We start from the raw sequence: 23,469 nt of genomic DNA on the forward strand, positions 1-23,469 counted from the left end.
GCCAAGTATATATTATTCCCTTGCTCGAATTTATAAACCATGTTCAATTTCTTCCATTTCATTTCCGGATACCAACTTTTTAGTCTCGCGCTCCTAACGATTAATGTTTTTTGGCGGGAAATTTGATATTTCGAATGTGTTGGATTACTCTGCATCTCTGTGGAAATTCGATCCGTCCAAATCTGTTCAGCAAGAAGTGACATCTAATATGTATGTCTGCTCGTTAAAAGTAAATTGTTAGTAAATATTTGTGCCATGTAATGCATTTGCTTATGCTAAGGGCTATGCACAAATCATCGAATTTACATAGGGCCTGCACACATTGTAGGCCTAAATTAGTAAATATAGGCACCATAAACATGTTCAGTGATGTGGCTATATGTACAATACTGTAGCCACCATATTAACAGATCAATAATTGGGTGTATGTTGTGTCATTCCTCATAAAAAGAGTGACAGATTCAGTTGCATTATTTACTTATTTATTTATTTATTTATTATGACATTAATTTTCCAGCTTTTCACATCCAGAAACGGTTCACTGAGAGCTGATCATGTTTTACAGTCATGATATTCTGCAGAAGCGAGGTGGAAAATTTGGTATTGTGTGGTGAGTTGTCATATCTGATGCTTTTGGTTACTGGTCCTGTCGTCTTTGGTATGGTAGCCATAGAAAACATCCACATATCTGAGGTCCCAATTTTGGAGAGGTAGAAGCAACCAATAACGCACTTTACTCACTAGTCCCCATCATAATGATTATATCGGAAAACCTTCCACCCAAAATACATTTCTATCCTTGCTTGTGAGTTTCGTATCAGAAGTTTGAATTCTGAATGCAGAAAAAAATCCCAAAACCAGTAAATTACAATTGGGAAATTGTTTGCACGGTTAAAGAGTTCAAATCCAATCAGTTTCTTTGGCTTAAATAAGGCAAAATCAGTCAGTCAGTCATCAATCAATAATCAATCAGTATTCTTTTTTCCTATTCAAGTAGATCCAAAAAAGGGTAGGCACTAGTCCTTTTTTCTTCTTTTTGAAAAACAGCAATTTGCAGGAAGTCAGTAGACTGCAGACATATCAGCTGATGTTTACACTTTTGAACAGCCATCCAGTTTCTCCATAATGAAGTTAATAACTGTTTTATTTACTTTTTATCTAGTTCTAGTTTCAACATACACAGGTTTGTAATAAATCACATAGCCATCACTGTGTTTGAAATTAAGGGGGTCCTTGAGATTATCTGCTGTTATATTTAAATCTAAAACAACAATCTTTTTACCTTTAACTTTAAAATTATGACAAGGATCCATTGACACTTATCATTAATCTTTATTTATTTTTAAATACATTTTTCACTTCAAAGTACAGAGCCACAAATTAACATGAACTGGGAGGGACGCGAGTGGCTGAGGTGACCCTTACATTTATACATTTTGCAATATGATTTATGTACCTATACAACAACCTTAATAATTGTACCTAAAAACATTAAGATAGAATGCATAGGTGAAAGGCTACAGAGAAAGACAAAAAGGAGAAATGAACAGAAAGAGTGAATAGTAGCTTCTAGGAGAGTGAATAGTCGCTACCAGTGGAGTGTGAATAGTCGCTACCAGGAGAGTGAATAGTCGCTACCAGGAGAGTGAATAGTCGCTACCAGTGGAGAGTGAACAGTCGCTACCAGGAGAGTGAATAGTCGCTACCAGGAGAGTGAATAGTCGCTACCAGGAGAGATGCCCCTATTTATTATGCCAAATTGATACATTAGATAGAGACAAACAAGATACACAGGGGGAAGAGATTTGACCTTTTTCTTTATATGTGCTTGAAAATAAAAATGTGATTCACCATAATGCTGCCCAATATCTAAACAAGTATAAGCTTTACTGATTTTGTATGTGCAGCTTGAGCTGTTGAATGGTTTTCTTTCCAACATTGAAACAAAAGGTGTTCAAGAGTCTCTATGTCATTGTTATCGAAGGTTAACATCACTGATGCCTATTTTAAAATGATTTTGTTATGAGGATTCTGTGAATCATTCTCTATTGTAGAGTTCTAACTTATCCATTTAAGTTTCATAATGATTTTTGCTACTTTTTAGGGTGGCTGCAACTCGATCATCGGAGCTGACACGTCGAGAGTATATGAGTGTCCGAGTCAAGAGAACATGGTAGGACTTTCGATACACGTCAGAGCTCACAGAGTTCTACATCTGTTATCCCCATCAGTTTTTTATTATTATTATCATGATATCAGGTACAAGCCCTCGAAGTTCATGCTAGTCCTTTAGCCAAAGACTACCAAAATGTGCTGAGGACAAGTGAAAATCCAGTGATGGTAGCATTTGAGGGCTTTAATTCTGAACCTGTTCTCAGTGCTTCAGTTTTGATACAAACTGGAACTGATAAAACAGCCAGACTATGTAATACATAGTAAACAGTGTTGTCTCGTTCAAGCTGGACAAGCTGTGAACTCTGAGTGAGTGAGTGAGTTAGTTGGGTTTAACGCTGTAAAGGTCAGATCTATCACAAGTCAAAGGTCTTGGCCCAAGTTAGCCATCTTCCTCACCAGGATTGTCGGTGTGAATCTAAAAGTGAGTGAGTGAGTTGGGTTTAACGCTGCTTTGAACCGTATTCCAGTTATATCGCAGCGTGTCAGCTTAATGTGGGAGGAAAGCCCGAAGTGATGCAGGTCTCAGACGTTTACCACTTCGGTGAAACCCACGAGCATGGGTATGGTGCTGACAAACCTAGAAACATAATCGGGGTGAACCGGGATTCGTACCCACAATCATAGGTTTCTGGCGTACCCAAGGGACGCAACTCTGCACAGCGAATCGCGGCACCTTAGACGACTGGGCCACCCGTGCCCCCTGTGAACTCTGAGGACATGTGATAATGTTTATGTAAGAGTGAATATTATCCTACCCTATTTTTTATACCTGGGATGAAATTCTCTAGTGTCAGGATGATTCTCCCTAGTGAATTTGATCCCATACCAGTGTGGTACTATGGTAGGATACTTTACTCTAAAGTAAAACTTCCCCCGGGATAATATTTAGGTAGGATATAATCCTTGATTACATTTACAGTAGTCCTTTGGATCAGTCTTTAAAAAAAAGAAGAATTTATAAGACTGTTGATCACAGATATCAGACAATTAAAAATTAAATCATTTTTAGTTTCGCCAAAGTCAGTAAATACAATCATGTAACTGGATTTCTGGACCAACCAAACACACCTGTGATGTCATTCTGTTGTTTAAACGCTCCATTGTTTTTCAGGAATGGAGTGTAGTTTGTCAGTTATATTATGTTGAACCAACTTTTGAATTAATTTACACTTAGAATAGACAAACTATTTTCCTATATTTTGACAAGTGAATAATTTCAATTTTTTTGTCGGAAAACATGTCACCAGCGGGGTTTGAATCTGTATCGTTTAATTTGAGGACATTTAATTATAGACCTCCGCTATGGCAACACAGGAAGGTATGGTGTGAAATTAACTCAATCTCATTCAAATCAGATCTTAGTTATCACTACCGCCTAACAAAGATCTGAGGAAATCCCATTACGGGTCACGTCAGGCCGACCTTGCGCGAACTTTGACCGACCAATGGAATGACCAATCAGAAGGCAGCTTTCTTGTGCTTTACTGCACTAATTTCAAATTGGCGACTATGCTTCGAAACATATTTTGACAAATTCTCAATTACAAATTTGAAACCTGAACAAATAATTGTCTCCATTAGTTTTAAGGAATGGAGAGGTGCTTGAATGGTTTGTTTACATGCCGCTGCCACATGGCTCTCGTAAGGTTATGTTTATTCTAATTGTGTGAATGGCAAATGCTACCAGTGCTTACTCTTTTTGCGAACATTCTCACTGATTTTCAAATGTCCCTGTGCTCGTGAGTTTCACCGAAGTGGTAAATGTCTGAGACCTGCATCACTTCGTGCTTTCCTCCCACATTAAGCTGATACGCCGTGATATAACTGGAATACTGTTAAAAGCGGCGTTAAACCCAACTCACTCACACAGTTTTATCTTTAAGACTTCCTTTCATCACTGATTTAGTCGCTTGCAGAACGGAACTGATTGATGAAGTTTATTAAATTTCATTTGTCCAAGTTGTTCTCATAACAATATTTTAACTTTCATAATGTGCCTTTCAGTGATGACATCATTGACTACATCCTGCTGCGTGTGCCATCTACAACGCGAGGACGGACTCGACCGCGGTTCTCCCTGTACTTGTCGGCCCAGCTCATGTACGGCACAGTGAAGGTGTTCAGGAAACAGCACCAGTTTCTCTATGGTGAGACAAACTTCTCTATCTCTACCGTGAGACAATCTTCTCTATCTCTACTGTGAGACAAACTTCCCTATCTCTACCGTGAGACAAACTTCTCTATCTCTACCGTGAGACAATCTTCTCTATCTCTACTGTGAGACAAACTTCTCTGTCTCTACTGTGAGACAATCGTCTCTATCTCTATGGTGAGACAATCTTCTCTATCTCTACTGTGAGACAAACCTCTCTATCTCTACTGTGAGACAATCTTCTCTATCTCTACTGTGAGACAAACTTCTCTATCTCTTTGGTGAGACAATCTTCTCTATCTCTGTGGTTAGACAATCTTCTCTATGGTGAGACAAACTTCTCTATCTCAACTGTGAGACAATCTTCTCTATCTCTGTGGTGAGACAAGCTTCTCTCTCTCTATGGTGAGACAAACTTCTCTATCTCTTTGGTGAGACAATCTTCTCTATCTCTACTGTGAGACAAACCTCTCTATCTCTACTGTGAGACAATCTTCTCTGTCTCTACTGTGAGACAATCTTCTCTATGGTGAGACAAACTTTTCTATCTCAACTGTGATAATCTTCTCTATCTCTGTGGTGAGACAAGCTTCTCTTTCTTTATGGTGAGACAATCTTCTCTATCTCTACTGTGAGACAAACTTCTCATCACTCTATCTCTATGTAATCTTTGAGCAGGAGACTTTGAAGACTGGAATCTTGCCCATAAAAATATTTTAAATGGCTCCTGATATTTTTCAAGCTGAATCCAGTCCTTTGTATCCAAGAGAAAACATTTGCCATGAATGGAGGGATATGTTTACAATTACATGCCAATTCCAGCTGTTAGGTAACTGAACCCACAGCCTGATAATAACTGATATTGAAGTCAGCATTGTCCTATTTTCCAGATGACACGTCAACATTATGGGCACGACTGCGAATGTCAGGCCTGAAGACATCCACCTGTGACATTGACCTCAAGTAAGTCAGTCACGAACACAGCTGTTGTAGTAGAAAAACTTGAGCTGTCAACTGTGTACAAATTAGGACTATAGTTTTTGAAATATATTTTAATGTTTATAAATACTTTTAACATTGGGCAAGCAGTCTGTTGCCAAGTTCAATCTCTGAAGTGATACCGTGAATCATGAAATGTATGCATGCCTTTGAACTAAAAGAACAAGAACAAATCTGCCAATGAGAATTCCATGATATACACGGGTGAGAATCTTCCGTGAATTTCCGCAAATCTGTTAAGATCTCATGGCTTTCCCCTAAACACCCCCAAATTATGGACTGCAACGCTTCCTGAAGAGATGTTTCAGCTAGAAAAGGAAATATTCATTTTCATCCATGGATATAGTATGGGATGATTGCAGTTGGATTGAATACTATCGTTTGTTATCTACACGAGCTGAACTTCAACTGTCAGACAGGAAATCAAAAGCAGGTGATTCCACTAGTGCATATTCAAATGAGATAGGTCGGGTCACCGCCGAAGATGGTACAGGCTCCAATGTTGTTACACAAATTGTCAGCAAACTGTGCCTACCTAACACAGAACTACTGGTAAGCCAGGATAAGTTGAGTAGTGACGCAACCATTAACCCAGTACGACTATGCATGAGGTCCGCCCACTGGCGCATACCATTGTGAAGAAAGGGGTGGTGTCGCGACAAATAGTATGATGGATATGTGCATGTCCTGTCTTGATTAACGAGTTCTAGTGGCGAGTTCAATTAGGAGATAAACATACTGTGTTTTCAATGTAGAGCTAGGTTACCTGTTTAATCTACAGGTACCCCAGCTCTACATTGAAAACACAGTATGTTTATCTCCATTCTACCATGTCTAAACAAAACGCGAACTCTTTGGTGTTAACAAATATATTGAGTGAAGTGGCATGGGTTGAGTCCAGTGATTTGAGTGGGTTGTGGATTTGAATTTAGGAATCACCGACAACAGCCTGTAAACAAAGCGCTGTATATGCTCAAACAGTTTGTTTACACCGTAATACTTCACTTAAACATATGACAGGCATTGAAAGCATATAAGCACGGCAACTTGGTAAGCTATCATGAAGATTGCAAGGCTTTTGTTCTACAATGCATGTCATCATTATGACGTCACTGTGACGCAAATAAATGACATCACAGTCGTATATAGTTACAGCGCTAAATTCCAAGCTCTCTGTTGTCCCCAAAACTAAAATACATTCTCTGTGTAGAATATGGTAGTAACCCCAACTTTGCATTTTGTAGCCTGTATTTGTAGATATAATTATTTAAATATGCCTACCGGGGAGGGTGTTTATTGTGATGTAATAGCCTCTGATTGACCTATCATAATCAAGTAATTTCCAAATTCATGGTAGAATTGCACATAATAGTATGTGCTGATGTGAGATACCCGATGACTGGGAAAACATTGACAGAAAATGTGCATAATGACAACTGAAAAGTATCGTGGCAATCAAGGGAATTCATTTGCTGTAAATATGGAATAGTTGTTTTTTACCCCAGAGAGCAATAATGAATAGTGCCATGTCATTCATCAATGATTGTGAAGGTTGAGACCTTAACATAGTGATAGTTGATTCAATGACATACTCTCCTTAATTAATTCCATGTGATTGTTCATGGGGTTTCAGCATGCTGTTGATTTTTCATTAACTTCTATCCAACGACTTTTTGAGAATTCTGGTATCGACTTGTCACACATATTCCCGAGGCAAGTGAGTTAACTGATTATAAAAGTCCAGTTTCCACCCTTGCCGAATTAGGCTGGTATTATGGAGTTAGATTTTGGCTGGACTAATGAGTCTATGCATAGTCCAATCAAAATCGCACACCGAAATCGAAATCCGGTTCGCAGAGTGTCATGCAGATTTCGGTCATGCAGGATTTGCAAAGCATGTGCACCGCTAACTCGTTGTCAACAGATATTTTCTAAATCTTTTCATGTTTTTAAGCAAGGTGCTCACGTGATTTGAGACGTAAGACTCGTTTTATCACAATATAGATCTTGATTATCGATCAGATCGTCTTGACTGGGCGCCACCGTTTTGTTTGAAACAAATGCAAGTGATACGAGAGGTGGAATCTGATTGGTCAATAGGAGAGGCATAGAAAGGACATAACTCGTAATAGCCATTGGTGGCGCTACGATCAAGCCCAGGAATTCCAGCCTAGTTCGGCAAGGGTGGAAACTGGACTTTTGTTGTCAGTTAACTCTCTTGCCTCGGGAAGATGCTTGTCACATTGACCTCTCAATAGACTTATGAGCAACACGTGTGTTCATAGGAGCGAAGTCAATTTCATTGTAATGACTTGCACATGCACAACATGCATACACCCTCTCTACTTGCAACAAGCCAAATACGGTTGTCCAAATTCCGTGCACCGCCTACTTGACTACCTAGTCGGTTCCACTTATCCAGGTTTACCAGTAGGTTGCACGATTTTGATTGGACTATGCATAGACTTGTTAGTCCAGCCAAAATGGGACAATGGAATTCCAGCCTAGTTCAGCAAGGGTGGAAACTGGACTTTAATACTCCCTTGCCTAGGGATGATGGTCTGCATCATACCTTGCCAACGTCTCATGCAGGTTGGATGCCGCCCGTCAGAATCTGCCTGACCTTGTGGGCACCGTCGACCCCTTGAGCGCTGACTACAACTACACCTTCGGGATGTGGGAGATGCCTAGTGAGGATGCGAGCTTCATGGAACAGGTACACGTCTCATTTTGACATTTTGCTTTGTTGGAACCCCTTGTTGCAATTCAGACATGTTCAGGTTTTCATTTCATAATCTCCCTGCATTGTCTGCGTCTATTTTGTTCTCCGTGCATGATGAGGTTACATGGTTCTGCAAGAGTTGATGTTTTTTTATTGATTATTTATCACAAGGTGGGCCAGACAATGTTTGTGGACTAAGGTCCAAACAATTATTACCAACCAAAAGTCTGTCTATCATTACAGACCCTCCTAAAATGCTTGTCATTTTTTGCCATTATTCAAGCCTCTTGCCCCCGACACGCACACGCACACTCACACTCACACTCACACTCACTCACACTCACACACACTCACACCACTCCCTGTTCAAGTGGAAGAATTATATTCAAGCAAACGCAACAATATATATTTCTTGAAAACGTCGGTACGATATTCACCATTTCAAAAGTTAGATATTGTGTACCATTATGTTTAGGTGTCTTCCCACATATTGCAATGTTTTTTTTAAAGTAGTGGTGTCTCTTTCTGTTTGTTTGCCACTGTTTCATGTTTTATTCCAAGTTCTGTTCCAAGTTTTCAACCAAACCATCGCCAGTTTAGCCTGCTATGCCACGGTCCGGCTGATATAGTAAGTACACAGTAGTGAACTAGGTCTCAACATTAAGATAGGCAGGGTTTGCAAGGATTTGAAAAGATCTTTAATTTAACAATATTTGATGAAAAGTGCTTAATTCTGCCATTTTACCATTGAAGTGCTGGAATGTAAATACATTCTGTCAAGTATGACAAAATAGCTACTGAAAATTATTATTAATCTTGTTTCAGTTCGTTGTTCACTTCTTGTCACTCACATCATTTAAAAAGAAAAACTGTCTTCTATCTATTATTGGCTAGGAATGTTAAATTCTTTGCGCATTGTGTAACTGAATATAGTTTAATTATCACATTATCATGAGCAGCACTTGAGCCTCGCTCTCCTAAAAAACGAAACAAAGTCAAGAATGTTAGACTATCGACTCTATTCAAGTGTATTGTAGGTCACAATACTTGTGTCAAAAGCATGGCAGAAAGTGAGCTTTTGAATGATTAAAAGTTGTCTTTGGAAACAAATGAGTTGCCTTGAAAAGTACTCAAACAGTACTTGAATTTAGAGACCCAAAATCTGTATGAACCCTGAAATATGATTTGTTTTTTGTTTGCTGTCACAATAAAAATGTGAACAGTTTTGAAATCCACATGTAATAATAATACATGGAGTCCGACATGTGTTGACAGGACATGTGGCAAAGCATCAACGTGAGTCCAACCAAGGAGCTGCAGTTGTCTCCCCTTCCACTGTCAATGCAGGAGATGTTGGAAGACGGTAAAGTCACTTGTTTATCATAGTTCCAGCAGTAGAAACTAACATTTCTAGTCCACTAGTCCTTATAATGATAACATATAGCAAAACCCTTAAAAATGGCAAATTTCTACTTGTCCTTATGACACCTTACCTATTGGGCATTTTGGCAAGGACTACAGGACCAGTGCCAATTTCTAATGCTGAGTTCTCAAGTCTGAATTAGGCACCTGTATCACTTCACAATGCAGAGTTGTGTCCCCTTGGCCATCCAGAAACTTATGATTGTGGGTTTGAATCCCTGATTCGCCCTGATTATGTTTCTCGGTCAGCGTTATGCCCTTAATCACGAGTTTCACCAAAGTAGTCAACATCTAAGACATGCAACACTTTGATCTTACCTCCAACATTGACCATGTTAAACTCTCAGTTGCAATTCCTGAATATGGTATGGCACTACGTTTTAGAAAACTTCCAAACAACCTATAACTTTGGCCCAATCAGTTGCTATGATTATCAGTGTCTATGATTTGATTGTAAGCCATATTCAAGTAGGAATGTATGTTGTAGAACTAAACCAATCGCCTCCCATCACACATCACTTGCTTGATAACGGTGTTAGAACCTACATCAAAACGTCGCTCCTAATTGTAATAAAGAAGTTGTTCATCCATAAATCTTATCCTTACTAAGCCTTGCTACAGTTGATGAGAATATTTCCACATTTTGTAGTTCTCCTTACAGCACTGAAAAGTCCTCACACCGTGTCAAAACCGGAGGACATTCGTCTCAAGGAGGACGAGTCACTCACCTCGGAACGGATACAGGTAAAGCCAAACACAAATATGTCCTCCCGTGAAGATCCAGGTAAGAATAGGTCTTCAGCAACCCATGCTTTTCGTAAGAGGTGACTAACAGGATCAGATGGTCGGTCATTCATACTGACTTGGTTGATGCATGTCATCGTATCTCAATTGCATAGATCGATGCTCATGACGTCAATCACTGGTTTGTCTGGTCCAGATTTGATTGTTTACAAACCTCCGTTATATAACTGGAATATAGCTGAGTGAAAGAAACACATCTCAATGATGCAGGGAACTGGGTAGTATACTCCCCAGGGAGCTGAGTTTGAATGCACACTGATGTTGGTGGGGTAATAATGTTATACACTTTGCCCTTCTGTGCTGTCGTGTGCTTTCTTAGTAGTCTATTTTGATTATTGTTTTGCCTACTTTGTGGCATAACACTAACAGTGGTCAAGGAAAAGTTGAAATGATGGTGCAGAAATGCAGCATTATCCCTCGTCTCTGGCGAGATGAACATACAGCTTCGTCCTCACATGGATGCTGCTATTATTTCATGTTATTTCATAACCTTGCATATTTCTTTTCCTCTCTTTGGAAAATATTTTTTAGATATAAGTTTTTGATCTTTCGCATTCATTCTATTCTGTTGCCCCAAGGAGCAAAGATACTAGGTTTTTATTTATAAGGTGTGCCACCTCTTACAAAGCAAAAAGATATTAGTACGTTGCTTTAGTATCGTCAGAACATAGGTTTTCGGACATCATACTTTTTTGGACGGCCAGGTTTATTGTGATTACTCGCTCTATAACAATTGTAGTGGCATCACACAGACATTGTAAATACTCAGATGATGGCTTGAGATGTTTTGCATTTGTTCTTCTGATTAGTGAGAAAACTATGATTGTTTCTAAAGCGTCCGATACCCATAACACCTGGAATATAAAATATCAATGTGTACATTGAGAACTTGATGTCAGTGTTGAGGATGTTGATTTTGATGTTGAGGATGATGGTTTTGAAGATGTTGATGTTGAGGACTCTGATGTTGAGGATGATAGTATCAAGTATGATATGTTTCTTGTGTAGGTCCCTGACGAGAAGGAGCTGCCTGGGTTTGATGGGAAGGAGATCGAGATGATGGAAGACAAGGTTGAGGAGATCCCCATCGAGATCGCCGACCTCGTCTCCCCGCTGAAGACGCGGTCACGATCAACATCCAGCATGTCAGACATCATGCCAGTTATAATGGAGGAAGAGTGAGTTACAGCTGGGGAGGAGATACGCATGTAGATGGTGATCTCAGTACAGCCTTAGAAACTCACGCTAGTCTGCAGACTCGAGACTACTAAACTACCCTGAGAACTAAAAATCCAGTGACGGTATTCCTCACTGACTAGTAGGACTAGGTGGGCTATAATTCTGAACCAGTTGTCAATACTTCAATTTTTGCTACATATTGGAACTCAATAAAACTGACAAATAATCAAATCTGAACCAGACAATCCAGTGACTGACATCATGAGCATCGATCCACACAATTGGGACAATGACATGCATCAACCAAGTCAGCGAGCCTGACCATCCGATCCCATTAGTCGCCTCTTACGACAAGCATAGTCGTCTTTTACGGCAAGCATGGGTTGCTGAAGACCTATTCTACCTCGGATCTTCACGGGTCAGAATGGTCCACAGTTCCCAGCTTGTTGTATGATCCTCTACAATGAAGGTTGTGGGGTCAGACTGTGATTTCTGAATGCTTCATCACATCTGATGGCAGAGATCGTAGCCCATCTGTCAGTCCGAGGTTGGCCCAATCAAAACTTTGTTATTTACAGGCGACATTCTAAGCTGTTATAAAAATGCCAGCAGCAATACCAACATTTCACACACTCTTCTTCCAGGGAGGTTTTGCATCCAGTGATAGAAACACCACACGGAAAGAAGGTGGATGACGAAGGTGTGCCTCCACGCCGAAAACTCCCAGCATCCCCGGGGGTGACACCGATTCAACCAGAAGAACCAAGTCGAAAGAGGCATCGTGTGGTCAGTGTTGTTGACACTTTATCAGGGATAGCTTTAATCTTTGGGTATAATTGACCTTAATTAAGAATTTTCTATCTGCTCTGCATGTCGACCACCAGCTGGTTATTGACATGCCTGTCACGTTGTCAGATGGATCAGACGATAGAGGTTCTCCCCTGACTGTAAAGTTTTTTACTCACGAACCAGGAGCCCAAATACAGTACATTTCAAGGGTTTATCTAGACATGCTCATAGACCCAAGTCTGCAGTAAATATCAGTAAAAATTCCCAAATTTGAATTTTAAAATTCCCAATTCTTGTTAATATAGTTTTAACTAATGCTATAGCTTTACAGAGATAACTTGTGTATCATTGATAACAGGACCAATAAAGTTTGAAAAAAAATCCCAATTTTGACCAAAATAATAAAAAGAAATGCCTATTTGCCTGCCAAGGGCATTTAGTTTAGAATCCTAGTTAAATCCCAGCATATTTCTGGTCACAAGAAATACTAGAAATCTGTAATTGCTAAATCTACTGGAAATAAGGATAATAAAAATAGTAATTGGTTCTCAGGCACCACCCGTATCATCAGAAAGTCTGCTGTACATCCGGTCTTATATCCTTTTAAAAAAAAACACAATACTTTTAAACAATGTGATCCAATACAGTGAGCAGTTACTTCTCTTTACGTGCGCACTGATTCACTGCACATTTGTGTTTCGGTAATGGTCGCGATTGAAGTTTGTATGCTTGTTTATGTTGGGAGGCCCTTTCCCAGGTTGATGGTACACCTTTGGTTACATACTAGTTTAAAGAAGAAGAAAAAACAGGACTATTTTTTTCAAAAGACATTGCCTGAGAACCAATACTTTTATATTATTAAGCCAAATGTTGAACGGTACACTTGTGATTGTAGACCTCTTTTGAATAATTCTCGTCCCATGTCTTGAGAAAAGATTGCACATCACTTTCATCAATGATGGACCATGGAGATTCCCTATAACTCACTCTGGGGAACATGGTTGCGCAGTGCGGAGTTGCCTCCCCTTGCCAGGCCACAACATGAAATACTGTTGAGAGCAGTGTAAACCCAACAGAATCTCTCTCTCACTTCACAGCTTTTGAAATGAAGGTGGGTCATGGGGTCCTTCTGGTTTTCCTCTAGAGTACGTAAATCTAGGGATCCCCTAAATTTGTGACCGATCCGAGTTATGACAAAAGCCTGCTTGAAGTACTTTCATAAAAATATAAAATGAACTGTACTGATATATCCCTGTTTTTTTAATTGTTCAATATGTATCAGCCTTGGGAATTCATGCTAGTCCGGTAGCCTGTGACTGCTAAATTGTGCTGAGGACAAGTAAAATGCCAGTGGTGGTCGTCCTCATTGCCTCCATGAACCCAAAATGAGAACGCTGAATTGCAAAATAACTAAAAATCTGGAATAGTCTATTAAATGTCAGTATGGTACATGGCAATGAATACCCTGTACCCAACACTATATGCTGTTTGTTATTTTTATACCCCTCACTGGAAAAAGTTGTTAAGGAAACTATTATGTTGTGTACATGTTGACATCTTGAACGGAGAGGGGAGGGGGGCACAACGGTAGGAGGAACAATGGAAACATGTACTGCACGTGCTACATAGTATATGTCGTTGTTGACTGACAAGATGCGCCACACAGCTGATGTGAAACTCAGCTATTCCCGATTTTGAGATATTTTGCTAATTCATCATTCTCATTGGAGCCAAACGGACTGTAGTGCCATTTAAGGACTACAATTCCAGAGCTACAGATAAGCTGCGTATTTGTGTAAAATACCCCCCACAAGTACCCCCAAATAAAAACCCAATTACTTTCAATTAACTTGCGTACAGAAACACATGCATTAAATCAAAAACTCAAATGTATAAAAACAGCATGCGTAATTACCCAATGAAGCTTTTTCTGCATGCGTACAATGGAGCTAATTTCTGAAACACAGTTACAAGCTAGTTTACTTTCCGAGTCAAGCCTATAGTTAGAACCCTTATTTACATCTAAAACATTATTTTATGTTTTTTGAAATATCATAATGTTTACTCATTTTGGGAAAAACCCAACAGAGTGTTGAATAGATGAGTGAAAAAATATTGGTTACCCAATGAAAAATGTTTTAACCCAATTAAAATAAAAACCTTTGAGTAAAAACTCAATTGCTCAAAAAGTTACCTGGAGCTCTAATTCTAAACCAGTTCTCCTGCTTATTTACTACATAGTGGAATTGATTGAAACTGACAGAAAATGTAAACATTTTGGCTTTATTCAAGCAGGACTAGACAGTAGGTGGAAGCTATACATGAGTCCTTTGAACAAGTTGTAAAAAAGAACCAAATTTCTAAGTCTGTATGTCCACCCACAGGGATTCAGGGTAAGAATGTAGGTCCCCAGCAACCCATGCTAAATGGATCGGGTGGTCTGGCTCGGTGGTTTTGTTGAATTGCACGCCACATACTAACTGTCTGGTTCAGATGTGATTATATACAGACTCGTCATATAGCAGTAATATTGCTAAGAGCTAACAGCAAACAGACAAGCACTGAATATGCCTGCTATGTTTCTTTGTTATTTTCTGCCCCCCCCAAGCGCAAATCACAATCTTATGGCAAGTGAACAGCGAAAACATGCCACAACTGACAGAAGCACCATTTCAAGACTGTGAACCTGTTATCAGACACACAGGACAACACGGGACCTTCCCAGATCCGGTCGACCACATAACACTACTAGAGCAGAATTATACGGCTACGTCACTTATGTGAAAGAACCACCATGGCCACCTCTACAACTACGGCAATACCAGGATTGCGTAGGTTATCAGCCCACAGTTGAGGACCCGCATCGTCGGCTGCAATGGCATTGGTGTCAAGGTCACAGAGTATGGCCACAACAGTGATGGAGACAAGTTTGGTTTAGTGTCAAGTCACATTTATGCTTCGGATGGTAGACTTTCACCATGTTTACAGGCGTCGCAGGGAACGTTATGCGTGAAACTGCATACAGGAAGTGGACAGATTTGGTGGTGGTAGTGGGATCGTGTGGGCAGCCATCTCCTCCACTTGTAGAACATACATGGCACACATTCTGGAGAATTTAATGGCACAACATTACACAGATGAGCTACTTTGGCCACACATCCTTCCCATTATGCAACAGGTGAACGTAATTTTCCAACAAGACAACCTTTGTCAGTCGGCACATACAGTGCCAGCAGAGTGGGTGAACATTCCCCAGGCCACAATTCGGGATCTGACTGCTTCCATGGGACAACGATGCTAGTCAGTTTGGGACTCTAATAGTGGCCATACACGGTGTTGAGAACAGATGACCTTCACCTTGAAAATCTACTGTGCCATATGGAACTTGGGTCAATGACAATGATGTTTGCCAATTTTGAACAATTGATTACCATTACTGATATGATATAAAATATACATCTAAAATACCTTTTGCGCTTCCTTTTTTACAGAGTATATGTATACTGATGTATCCAGACACAGCGATAGAAATTGGCACTAGTCCTGAAGTCCTTGTCAAACTGTCCAATAGTTAATGTATCATAAGGACTTGATTAAGTTTCCCCTTTTTGAAGGGTTTGCTATACCGGTATGTTATCATTATAAGGACTAGTAGACTAACAATGTTAGTTTCTACTGCTGCATACATTCAGTATGAACATGTAGCTGCTCTATACTGTCTATCGATATATCAATGTACTGATCTATGTCCAGCGCCCAAGTCTGGCAATGGAGCTGGAACCTGTCGCACCCACTTCTGTGACTCGACGACGTAAGCGCCGCCTGAAGTTTATCGACATCGAGACCCAGATAAGCAAGAAACAACTGAAGCACAACATGGTGACCAGCAAAGACATCTGTCGCACAAACGTGAGGACCATCACCACTTTTCTTATCTACTTTAAGCCATTTATACTGATTCTATGCAAACAAACTAATATGCTGAGAAACTGGGGAAAACCTAACCAAAACATTTGAAGACGCTACACACAATCACATTTTCACCTGATGTACTAAATAAGTTTGATTCATGCAATTCTGTTTCAGGATCTTTTTTAATAAGGTTCTTTTCATTTAGGTATCGACAACTAATTGTATTTGGGTTCTTTATGCTTCAGGTTCTTCCATCCACAAGACCCTCCCTTCCTGAGGAACTGTTTTCAAGACCTTGCAAAAAAGGTACAGGCTTGTCAAAGAACATTATTATTATGTATGTGTTTCTCTTTGTGTGTAGGGGCGGTCGGGTAGCCTAGTGGTTAAAGCGTTCGCTCGTCACGCTGAAGACCCGGGTTCGATTCCCGACCTGGGTACAATGTGTGAAGCCTATTTCTGGTGTCCCCCGCCGTGATATTGCTGGAATATTGCTAAAAGCGGCGTAAAACCATACTCACTTACTCTTTGTCAGTAACGCTGATATCAGAGACTCAAGATATATCTTTATTTATATGGCCTGTTAGTTCTCAGAGTGATGCTTCAGTACCTAGAATCAGGGACCATTTCTACCATCATAGTAAGACAGGCTTCGCTCTGTGAGATTCCTGCCTTATTTACTGGTGCTGGTTCAGTATAGCAGATTACCCGAAGTAAAAAGTTTGGCTGTGTACATTGGCATATACTGGTAATGTGAACAGAACGTCTCGTACCATCATAGGAGCCACAATATTGAGGCGAGTATATCAGGTATCTGTGTAGTCTGATGCAGGTGGTAAGGTGGAGCATGTTTCTTGTTGTCAGAGCTGTGCCACCCCACGCTGCTGAGGCTGTGGACGCGGAATGCTGTCATGGGGGAGGAGATTGATGACACGCCCTGGACTGTGGCTGGTGAGATGCTGTTTGTTTGTTTGTTTGTTGTTTAACGCCGCACCCAACAATATTCCAGCTATATGACGGCGGTCTGTAAATAATAATTCATATTATGAGCATCGATCTACGCAATTGGGATACGATGATATGCATCAACCAAGTCAGCGAGTCTGACCACCCAATCCTGTTACTCGCCATTTATGACAAGCATAGTTGCGTTTTACGGCAAGCATGGGTTGTTGAAGACCTATTCTACCACATCTTCACGGGTGGCCGATGAGATGCATGTAAGAGTTACACATAATCCAGGGATGCAATCATTCTTTATTTTCCTCATGGATGATGTACATGATGTACATAGTACCTGGTTGATGCAACAGGGTTTTTTACTGTGGATGCAATAAGATTTACATCGCCCACCAGGTCTAGTTTGCATTCAGTGATAGTTAGAGGACAGCATCTATATCTTTATTGTTAAACTTTTCCAGAGTTAATGAAAAGCCCAGATGAGTTTCCAGAGAGTCAGCAGACAAGACGTAGACTGTCCCCCATTCTGGACATGGAGTCACCAAGACAAGTGCTGGTAAGTGACCATGACAGTAGTTACCATGACCGTAGTATCCATTACAGCAGTTACCATGACAGTAGTATCCATTACAGCAGTTACCATGACAGTAGTTATCATGACAGCACTTACCATGACAGTAGTTACCATGTCTGTAGTTACTATGACAGCAGTTACCATGACAACAGTTACCGTGACAATAGTTACCATGACAGCAGTTACTATGACAGTAGTTACCATGTCTGTAGTTACCATGACAGTAGTTACCATGTCTGTAGCCACCATGACAGTAGTATCCATGACAACAGTTACCGGGTAGTTACCATGTCAGTACCGGATAGTTACCATATCTGTAGCCACCATGACAGTAGTTACCATGTCCTTGATAGTAGTTACCTTGATTGCAGCCCAAACTATGTAAGGCCAAGAAACTGATTCTTAAATATGCGTTAAAACAGATTTATCTAGACCTGCTCGAAGGCCAATATTCGGCTTCTAGTCTGCAGCTAATGTCAGTAAAAATTCCACAACTGGAATTAAACATTTCCAAATTCACATTAATATAGTTATAAATAATGTTATGTTTTTTTAGAAGTAAATTGTATATCCTGGACAATAGGTCGAAGAGACATTTATGCTTAGTTTTTCAGTTAATGCAATGTTAAAATACATTTGAAAGTAGGAAAATAGAAACTTAAAAATAAGTCCCAATTTTGAACAAAATGATGATTTTTAGCCAATTTGCCTGCCATGGACTGTTTATATTTTTAGATAAATATTTGGGTAAAGTTTGATTAGATGTTTGTTCATATTCCACTCTTTCATGTGAACATATTGCCAGTTGACCAAAAACTTCTCATGTTCCAAGCTTCCACCAGCAGAGGCAGGTCTTTCAGGAAGTGACCTTGACCTCAAACAGAGTCCTCCTGCCGCTGCAGTACACTCGACTGACTCTGACAAGAGTTCCCGCACACGTCGGTCCAAGCGTCTGGCAGACCAGCCATCGGCAGAGAAGGTAGCCTGTTGTTGCCAGTGGGTCCATGTAATCAAAGGGAGGTGTGGTGATTGGGGTTTAATGTAGTGTTATAGCACTTACTTGGCAACCTGTATGAGAACTGTATTGATGCCAGTCTGATGGTTGAAAGTTTTGATGATTAGTCTTTGGCAGTCAGGATTATGGAATATTATTGCAGTTTCAATTGCATTTGTTAGTTTTCCCCTGATGACATTAGTGAAATTGCTGGGGTGTGGCATGCAAATATCATCGTACATTGCTGGTGCGTTGCACGCAAATAACATCATACAATGATGGTTTGTTTCACCCCAATAACATCGGTACATTGCTTGTGTGTTGCACCGTAATAACATAGGTACATTCCTGGTGTGTTGCACCCCAATAATATCCGTTTCACTGCTGTTGTGAATTGCCCCCTGACAACATCGCTACAATAGTTCTTATCTCCAGATGGAGGAAGGAGATTCTATGGAGGTGGCGCGCGGTGACTCTGTGCTGTCGCTGGAGAGAAGTCGACAGAGGGACGTGTCCATTGAGATTGACCGCAGCACCCACAGCCTGGAGCGGAGCAGGGAGAGGAGCATGGAGGACAGCCTCCCGAGTCGGCCCAGGTACGTGACGATGAAGCCACTACACATACACTGATGTACAGGTCACACCTGAAGGTTATGTCCTAATAATCCAAATTATTCAAAGCTACTGACTAAACAGTACTAGTAACATAATGTCCCTAAAATCTTTTGCCTGAAATTTAATATTTTCTTATGCCAAATCATGACTATCATATCTTTGTTGCAAACTGGTGTCTGTATCTCAGATCTTTGATGCCAACTGGTGTCTGTATCTCAGATCTTTGATGCCAGCTGGGGTCTGTATCACAGATCTTTGATGCCACCTCGGGTCTGTATCTCAGATCTTTGATGCCAGCTTGTGTCTGTATCTCAGATCTTTGATGCCAACTGATGTCTGTATCTCAGATCTTTGATGCCAGCTGGTGTCTGTATCTCAGATCTTTGATGCCAACTGGGGTCTGTATCACAGATCTTTGATGCCAACTGATGTCTGTATCTCAGATCTTTGATGCCAACTGATGTCTGTATCTCAGATCTTTGATGCCAACTGGGGTCTGTATCACAGATCTTTGATGCCAACTGATGTCTGTATCTCAGATCTTTGATGCCAACTGGGGTCTGTATCACAGATCTTTGATGCCAACTGATGTCTGTATCTCAGATCTTTGATGCCAACTGATGTCTGTATCACAGATCTTTGATGCCAACTGGGGTCTGTATCACAGATCTTTGATGCCAACTGATGTCTGTATCTCAGATCTTTGATGCCAACTGATGTCTGTATCACAGATCTTTGATGCCAACTGATGTCTGTATCTCAGATCTTTGATGCCAACTGGGGTCTGTATCACAGATCTTTGATGCCAACTGGTGTCTGTATCACAGATCTTTGATGCCAACTGATGTCTGTATCACAGATCTATGATGCCAACTGGGGTCTGTATCACAGATCTTTGATGCCAACTGGTGTCTGTATCACAGATCTTTGATGCCAACTGGTGTCTGTATCACAGATCTTTGATGCCAGCTGGTGTCTGTATCACAGATCTTTGATGCCAACTGGTGTCTGTATCACAGATCTTTGATGCCAGCTGGTGTCTGTATCTCAGATCTTTGATGCCAGCAGTGTCTCAAGTCTATGGCCTCCTGAAGTTCAAATATCTCTGCTGTTCTCTGTATCTCAGATCTCGGCGAGGATCGGACCAGCTTACTGCGGAGGAGGAGATTCTGGCGGAGCTGGTGCAGGAGCAAGACGGGATGTCAGGACTGTTGCCCCTGGAGACGGTGCAAGAAGAACAGGAAGTGGTGCCCCCTGTTGTCAGGTCTCCATCTTCAGAATCCAACTACACCGAGGAAATGATGAGGTGTGCTTCCTGGATGGTTTCCCCCAACACTTTGATATGTAGTTATTGTAGACTGAAGAGTATTTCTCAATGCATATTTTTCGTAAGAAGTTTGATATACTTCAGTGTGAAAGACTGAGTTTTCTGAAGTTGAGAAAAGTTATATTTTCATTGCAGTGAACATAACACTTTGACGGAACTAGTGTCATACATGAGTTACCTTCCCTTAAACTGTTTCCCTTTATCACAAGTGTCTGGCCCGTACACAAACTGTTGACATACTTTTCACATTGGTACCACGCGGACAAGGCAAAATAATGACAGATGGTCATTTATGGAGTTAATATCACTTCTTGCCATTTGTAAAGTGTAAAGTTCTCATTCAACTCGTCAATTGAGACAGTTTGTTTTGCAAAGCGCCATTTTTGTTACTTCCCCAAGTAAAACAGAAAACATATAAGTTTTTTTAACTAGTATGTAACCAAATAAACAGTTGTGTACCATCAACCTGGGAAAGGGTCTCCATACACACTCCTATTGCCTCCATCACCATAACACGAGATGTGCAGTAAAGCAGTTTGGATGTAAAGGGAAGTATCTGCGTGCTTCATTGGATCGCATTCGTTTTAAGTATTAGGATTTTTTAACTTTTTTGAAAATGGAAATATAAATGAAACGTGCAGCAGTTCTTATGATGATGCAGGCGGTGCCTGAGAACCAAGACTATTTATTATCCCCCGCCCAACAAAGTTGGCGAAGGATATAGAAACGGGGTCTGTCTGTCCATCCGTCACGTTTCGTATGCGGAGCATCAATCATAAACCGTTCAATATTTTTGCATGAAGTTTGCAGGTTTGTCAGGTACATGCTGAACTGGTGCCTTTTGCTATTTAGAAATTTTCCATGGCAACAAGAGGGAATTAGGTTCCAAACTCTTCTTTTTTATACAATTTCCATGACAAATTCCACCTCGGTTAAAAAAGGTTAGGGTTTGTTTACATTTACTTATGTCATAAATTCTGCAACAAGGGCAGGGGATATAGCCAGGTTGGTGGAAAACTCTTGTATTTTTTTAGCCTAATCTTCTGGAGATAAACTGGAGAGTAGCATTAACCACAGAGATCCTGAGTACCATGTTATTAAACTCCTCTCGTTTTGAGTTGTTCAAGGGTGACTCATTAACCCCTATGTCCACATCATCTTTTGCATGTCAGACACGTGGAGCAGCGCACGGCCACCAAGACGTGGACCAGATTCCACACCATCTGCGGCACGCACAACACCTTCCGCAGTTACGCTGCCAAAATGTTCAACGCTGTCCTGGGTAAGTATCCACTTGTGTTTCCAACCATCTTCTCGAGGCAAGGGTGTTAACTGACTATAAAAGTCCAGATTCCACCCTTACCAAAATAGGCTGCAATTATGGAGATACATTTTGGCTGGACTAACAAGTCTATGCATAGTCCAATCAAAATCGCATTACAAATTGGAAATCCGGTTCGTAAATAACATGGATTTCAACTCAGATTTTCGTCGACTGCAGGATTTGCAAAGCATGTGTACCGCCAACTGGGCGTTGACAAATATTTTGCAAATTCTTTCATGTTTTTGATCAAGGTATTCACATGATTTGATGCACTTCGCGAGGTAAGACCCGTTTTAATACACTTTAGATCTTGATTATCAATCAGATCGTCTTGACTAGGCGCCGCCATTTTGTTTGAAGCAAATGCAAGTGATATGAGAAATGGAATCTGATTGGTCAGTAGGAGGAGTGAGTGAGTGAGTTGGGTTTACCGCAGTATTCCAGTTATATCACAGCGTGTCAGCTTAATGTGGGAGGAAAGCCCGAAGTGATGCAGGTCACGAGCACGGGTATGGTGCTGACAAACCTAGAAACATAGTCGGGGCGAACCAGGATTCAAACCCACAATCATAGGTTTCTGGCATGCCCAAGGGACGCCACTCTGCACAGTGAATCGCAGCGCCTCAGACGACTGGGCCACCCGTGCCCCCCGTCAGTAGGAGGATCATAGAAAGGGACATAACTCGTAATAACCGCTGGTGGCACTACAATCGAGCCTGGAAATTCCAGCCTAGTTTGGCATGGGTGGAAACAACTTTTATAGCGAGTTAACTCCCCTGCCTCGTGAAGATGGTTTCCAACTTGTTCAATGCCTTCACGGCGAACCGTCCGCTTGTGTTTCCCACATTTCACCATCTTTTGTTTATTTTGTTTGTATGCATGTCACGCCACACTCAGCAATATTCCAGCTAGTATATGATGGTGGCCTGAAAATAATCTACTCTGGACCAGACAATCCAGTGATTGATATTATGCAGCTACCCACATTGTCAGGTAACAATTACATGCTGTCAATCAAGTCTGCAAGTCTGAGCACTGATCTATTTGGTCGCCTCTAAACACAAGCATAGGTTGGTGGGGTGTGATTCTAACCCGGAGTTCTCAAAGGGAACCTGTCTAGTAGTTGTTGATTTATGTCACAGATCTGTGTGGGAACCAGACGCTGGAAGCCAAACAGAAGGAAGCCTACAGCGACATCTACCTCCGCAGGGGGAGGAGCTGGTAAAGGGCAACAACTCTGATCGCCTGCCTATGTACACCTGTGCTGCAGTATTATGTCACCTTGACATCAGCCGTCTTGTACACATCCATAACTGCACCATTTACACATGGCCACTTTGTACGACCTTCTCTGAGGCATGTAACCTAGATCTCCACAAATTTGTCGTGTTGAGTCCCTAAGACAGACGCTCAAAGGGAACCCTTATGAGCTTTTGTGATGTGTTACGGAGGGAGTGACGTTGGCATTGTATCAGCCACGTTGTGACTGATGTGTTACGGAGGGAGTGACGTCAGCATTGTATC

General features: G+C 40.9%; 1 protein-coding gene across 1 annotated transcript; it reads left to right on the forward strand.

Moving 5' to 3' along the window:
* The first annotated feature begins 138 nt into the window (after positions 1 to 138).
* LOC139451661 (meiotic recombination protein REC8 homolog) lies at positions 139 to 23,170 on the forward strand. The gene is made up of 19 exons (XM_071232981.1): positions 139 to 210; positions 518 to 610; positions 2,105 to 2,173; positions 4,180 to 4,322; positions 5,218 to 5,290; positions 7,919 to 8,042; positions 9,324 to 9,411; positions 10,132 to 10,214; positions 11,283 to 11,452; positions 12,098 to 12,239; positions 15,996 to 16,151; positions 16,400 to 16,460; positions 17,016 to 17,102; positions 17,573 to 17,667; positions 18,518 to 18,664; positions 19,115 to 19,275; positions 20,421 to 20,600; positions 21,794 to 21,903; positions 23,088 to 23,170. The coding sequence occupies exons 2-19, from the start codon at positions 555 to 557 to the stop codon at positions 23,168 to 23,170; spliced, it is 2,028 nt and encodes a 675-aa protein (XP_071089082.1). The 5' UTR covers positions 139 to 210; positions 518 to 554.
* Positions 23,171 to 23,469: the final 299 nt, after the last annotated feature.

This window comes from Haliotis cracherodii, unplaced genomic scaffold, assembly GCF_022045235.1.
Source record: "Haliotis cracherodii isolate W230 unplaced genomic scaffold, xgHalCrac1.p SCAF_9, whole genome shotgun sequence".
Taxonomy (NCBI): Eukaryota; Metazoa; Mollusca; class Gastropoda; order Lepetellida; family Haliotidae; genus Haliotis; species Haliotis cracherodii.